Genomic DNA, 5,000 nt, shown 5'->3' with positions numbered 1-5,000 from the left:
ATCACTCCCACCCCCCTTCGCCGCCGCCGTCCCGAGCGCTTACAGTGTAGTTAATTCGTTCGAGGTTGGAGGTGCACCTTCGGCCGTCTTGTCGAGAAGCCCGTCGGGAATATTCCCTGGAATGTCTTTCGAGAGGAGGAGGACGTGCAAGGAGCGGGCGGGCGAGGAGGGCGGCGAATGCTGCGGCGTCGACGCGTCTCTTGGTAGGCTCCTGTGAGAGGGGGGGCTTTGCGGTCGTGTGTAGGGGAGAGAGAGAGAGAGAGAGAGAGAGAGAGAGAGAGAGAGAGAGAGAGAGAGAGAGAGAGAGAGAGAGAGAGAGAGAGAGAGAGAGAGAGAGAGAGAGATGTGCATTTGCATTTATCTGCGTCTATACTCTCACTTGCATGTGTATTTGATAAACAACTGAAAAGACGAAGAAAATTTCGTTCGCGAGAGGGAGACGGTGCCTCCCGCGTGCTCCGTGCCACAGGTGTATTGCAATACAAACCACAGTGCCACGCGGTTGCAAGTGTTACGCCATCCCGCTGCAACCTGTGGCGGAACACCATAGGGAGTGTTGAGCATGTGACGCGGCGCAACGGGGAAGGGGCATTGTGAACGCTACTTTTTCTTTTTCGTCAAAATTCTTGTCTTGATGATAACAGATATCAGACCGAGGTGAAGAAACGAAAGACGATAAAGTAAAGAAAGAAGGAGGGAAGGAAAAGATAAAAAAAAAAGAAAGAAAAAGAAACGGAAAAAGATTAAAATAATGAGAATAAGACAATGATACTCAGTCCCATTCGTTCACGCTGGTAGGATAAGGAGAGTACGGACAGTCCACGCTAAGGATCTCCCTTTGCAATTATGCATGCATCCTTCCCCTCCTCAGCGGCAACTGAAGGGTAATTACAGACACAAATAACTGGGCCCGTAATTACCTGTCTTGGCAACCTCTAACCATCTCATTTGACCGGTCTGCCTCGTAAAAAGATGTATGTTTGGTTTGCCGTGATATCAACATGGTATTAAGTGCACCATTGGCTGCGTTGCATCGTTTCGGGAATTAATTTCATGGAAGGGTATTTCATCGGGATGGGGGGAAGGGGGGAAGGGGGGATAGGGGATAGGAAAAGGGTGGGTTCTTCCCTCCCTCCCTCCCTCCTCCTTCTTCCCTCTCGTACACCCCTCCTCCTCTCTTTTGTCTTTTGATTAAGGTGTAGTCTGTGATCCTTGTTACGGGTGCATATGTGTATGTATTTATCAGTGTATGTGTGTGTGAATATGTGTGTGTGTGTGTGTGTGTGTGTGTGTGTGTGTGTGTGTGTGTGTGTGTGTGTGTGTGTGTGTGTGTGTGTGTGTGTGTGTGTGTGTGTGTGTGTGTGTGTGTGTGTGTGTGTGCGTGCGGATCGATGTGCACATATCCGTCGGAAATGCTCTTATCACCGTAGCTCACCATAACGCATGTACTTCTCACACCATCAACGATCGCACATCCACCATCAATTAATTGTCACCATACGAGAACCGGGCCCCTTACAAAAAGAGATAGAGAGAGAGAGAGAGAGAGAGAGAGAGAGAGAGAGAGAGAGAGAGAGAGAGAGAGAGAGAGAGAGAGAGAGAGAGAGAGAGAGAGAGAGAGAGAGAGAGAGAGAGAGAGAGAGAGAGAGAGAGAGAGTAATAATAAAACTAACGCCTAGACGCGACGTCGTTAATGTCCAGTCATGTTTCTTTGTTCGTTCGGCCGCAGTGAAAACCTCCCGGTATTACGATCGCTCTAACCCTTTCACTCCGCCCTGTGAGAGAGACGGTAGGCCTAGCCGCATATCCGCTCGTCAGACTTCAGTAGGCTTATAGATGAAGAGTAACGCTCGTCGTCTCCGATGCCTTTTCCGTGAGACACATCTCGTACGTGTGGAAGTGCAGACAGACAGACAGGCAGGCAGGCAGATAAAAAAGACAGACAGACAGGCGTCGAGTCAGGGTTTGTTGGCTGTTTGTAACGCAGAATGCACTCGTTCACAGATAGATAAATATCATATTCACAGGAAGTGTCGCATCCTTTCGGCCTTGTGTAATCTGAAATGCACTCGTATCTGTAGACAGACATACTAACAGAGCGACAAATATCCGAACAGACAGGCGAATACACAGACAAATGGAAGGACAGACAAACAGCCGAACGGTAAAGAAATGACACCTTCTCTTGAACAGAATATATCTTATATTTGGAGATAGACAGCTACAGGTAACAGACAGACAGACAGACAGACAGACGGACTAACAGCCACACAGACACCGGGGTTCGTTGACAGTGACCCTTCCGCATGTCCGTGTGTGGTGCGCAGTGCATGTATGCTGGTTGAAGTGAGCGTGTGTTAAGTGACTAAATTCGTGCCAGTCACTGTCTCGTCTGTGGCCTACATTTTCGTATCGCTGTGATAGGCCTATGGGTTATTCTCATTAACCCTTTCCCCCAGCCTGAAATGAGGACGCACATGCATGTCTCACTCTCTCTCTTTCTCTCTCTCTCTCTCTCTTTGTCTCTGTCTCTGTCGCTCTCTCTCTCTTTCTTTCTCTCTCTCTCTCTCTCTCTCTCTGTCTCTGTCTCTGTCGCTCTCTCTCTCTTTCTTTCTCTCTCTCTCTTTCTCTCTCTCTGTCTCTGTCTCTGTCTCTCTCTCTCTCTCTCTCTCTCTCTCTCTCTCTCTCTCTCTCTCTCTCTCTCTCTCTCTCTCTCTTACTTCCTCACCGATACTCCCCTACTCCCCTCCCCACCATTTTCTACTCTTCACATCCTTTACTTCTCTTTCTCTTTCTCCTTTTCTTCCCTTTCTCTCTCCATACCCTCTTTCTCTCTCCTCACCCCCTTCCTCTCCTTCCCTCCCCCATTTCTCTCTCTCTCTCTTTCTCTCTCTTCACCCCTTCCTCTCCCCCTCCCCTCTCTATCTCCACACCCCCTACATCTCCCACCCCCTCCCCCCTTTTGTGTAACCCCCCCCCTCTCCACAAAACCTTGGCAAGTAACACAATCGCGACGCCCTCGTTTTATATATTTTTATGTTTTTGTTTGTTGTTTACGCCCGACGCGTAAACAAGTTTCGCACCGTCAAGAGATTTTACGTGTAAGTGACTGTAAATGAGGATAATGATACATGTAATGTTTTTTTTTACGTTCAAAACGATATTTTTTATGGTAGTTATGTTTTGGGTTTCATGTTTCGTATTTTTTTCTTTTTTGTTTTTCTTGTTCTTCAGAATGTAACAAGAAATATTGTAAATGATGATGTTAATGGCCATAGAATTATAGGAATGATGATGATGATGATTATTATTATCATTACTATTTTCCTCATTATAGAAACAACAACAACAACAACAACCAACATATATACCTCCCAAGGACAAACTTAATATAGAGCACAAAGTTAAAAAAAAGAGAGGAAAAAAAACTTGCATTTCGAAGGCCTCAGCGCTCGTGTGTGTTCGTTCGTCGGTGCATACCACTGGCCTCTCGTTCTTAACCCTTTCACTTCCCCCCCCCTTCCTCCTTGCCACATCCCCCCTACCCCCCGACATAGGCCTAGTCGAGAGCATTTCTTCCATTGTCTCATCAACCACCTGATTTTTTTTTTTTTTTTTGGGGGGTGGGGGGGGGATCCTCCTACACACTCTATCTATTCTTCTATCTATCTATCTATCTATCTATTTATCGACCGTTCTATTTTTTAGTTTGTCTGTCCGTCTGTTTGTATGTCGATCTCTTTCTCTCTCACTCACTTCACTCTATTCTTGTTCACTTTCTATCTCTCTCGGGTAGCGTAGAGAGAGAGAGAGAGAGAGAGAGAGAGAGAGAGAGAGAGAGAGAGAGAGAGAGAGAGAGAGAGAGAGAGAGAGAGAGAGAGAGAGAGAGAGAGAGAGAAAGAGAGAAATAAATTCGAGAGAATGAGAGAGTGAGAATGATAATCAAACAACAAATACGAAACAATAAGGAAAAGGACTCCCGCATCGACATCCAGACTGACGTCACCCACAATGAGAGACAACAAGTTCACCCGAAGTGTTATTATTATCCGAATGTTTTTAGCCCCGCGCGACGTCCGGTAGAGACCGCGGGGGTATAACCTACTTAAAAACATGGGAATCTTATGAAGGCCGTTTTTTTTCGTATTTGTTTGCTGCTGCTGCCTTAACGGGTAGGCCTATCTGCGTATGACTTAATGTAGGCCTAAGTCATTTTCATATGAGTCACCAAGGCCAGAGGAGGAGAGATGTAATGGGTTAAGAAGATAGAGGGAGTTGCTTAAGGAGGAGTGGGAGAGAAATTAGGTTGGGTGATGGGGGGAGGGGGAGGGGGGAGGGTTAGGGGAAGGAGGGGGGTGAGGAATGATATTAGTTAGCGTGTGTGTTTGTCAGCTTTTGAGTGCGGGTTTGTGAGCAATATGGTTGAGTGATCACAACACAGGCGTTCTCTTCCCACCCACCCCCCACCTCTCCCCCTCTGTTCTCCCCCCTCCCAGCCCCCTTCCCCTCTTCCTCCCATCCCTACCCCCTACGCCTCCTCTCGTCTCTCCCCTCCCTTCATACACCCCTTTCACACCGGCCTATTGTTTTATTATCTTAAATAATTAACTAGTGGCGGCTGGAATGTACTGGACTGCCGGCCATGAGTGCATCTCGAGGAGTTCCAATTTGAATTTGATAAATAACCGTCTGATTTCACCGGATATGCGCCGGCTCTTCGTGACGTTGAGAATTTGCGATTGTCTCTTTTTCTTCGTCTCTTTCGAAGGCTGTCTCTCTCTCTCTCTCTCTCTCTCTCTCTCTCTCTCTCTCTCTCTCTCTCTCTCTCTCTCTCTCTCTCTCTCTCTCTCTCTCTCTCTCTCTCTTTCGCATTGGAGCTACAAGGATGAATGTATATTTGTTGTACATACATATATTGCGTACTATTTGTGTTGAATATATACATATACATACACACACACACACACACACACACACACACACACACACACACACACACA

General features: G+C 46.9%; 1 protein-coding gene across 6 annotated transcripts in view; it reads left to right on the top strand.

Annotated features, from left to right (window-relative positions):
- LOC122252243 (uncharacterized) overlaps positions 1-5,000 on the top strand; it is a 76,246-nt gene that overhangs the window by 37,345 nt on the left and 33,901 nt on the right. Inside the window, exon 1 of one of the 6 annotated variants that reach the window (XM_086535120.1) lies at positions 1-203. This exon is cut by the window's left edge and continues 13 nt beyond it. The exons of the other annotated variants lie outside the window; for them this stretch is intronic. Coding sequence (XP_086391246.1) covers positions 122-203 — 82 coding nt within the window. The 5' untranslated portion in view covers positions 1-121. The remainder of the gene's footprint in view (positions 204-5,000) is intronic. 6 annotated transcript variants of the gene reach the window in all.

Source organism: Penaeus japonicus, unplaced genomic scaffold (genome assembly GCF_977035675.1).
Source record: "Penaeus japonicus unplaced genomic scaffold, GWHDUDI00000001_assembly GWHDUDI00000042, whole genome shotgun sequence".
Classification (NCBI taxonomy): domain Eukaryota; kingdom Metazoa; phylum Arthropoda; class Malacostraca; order Decapoda; family Penaeidae; genus Penaeus; species Penaeus japonicus.
Note: the sequence above shows the minus strand (reverse complement) of the source record. Positions and strands in the feature narration are given on the sequence as shown.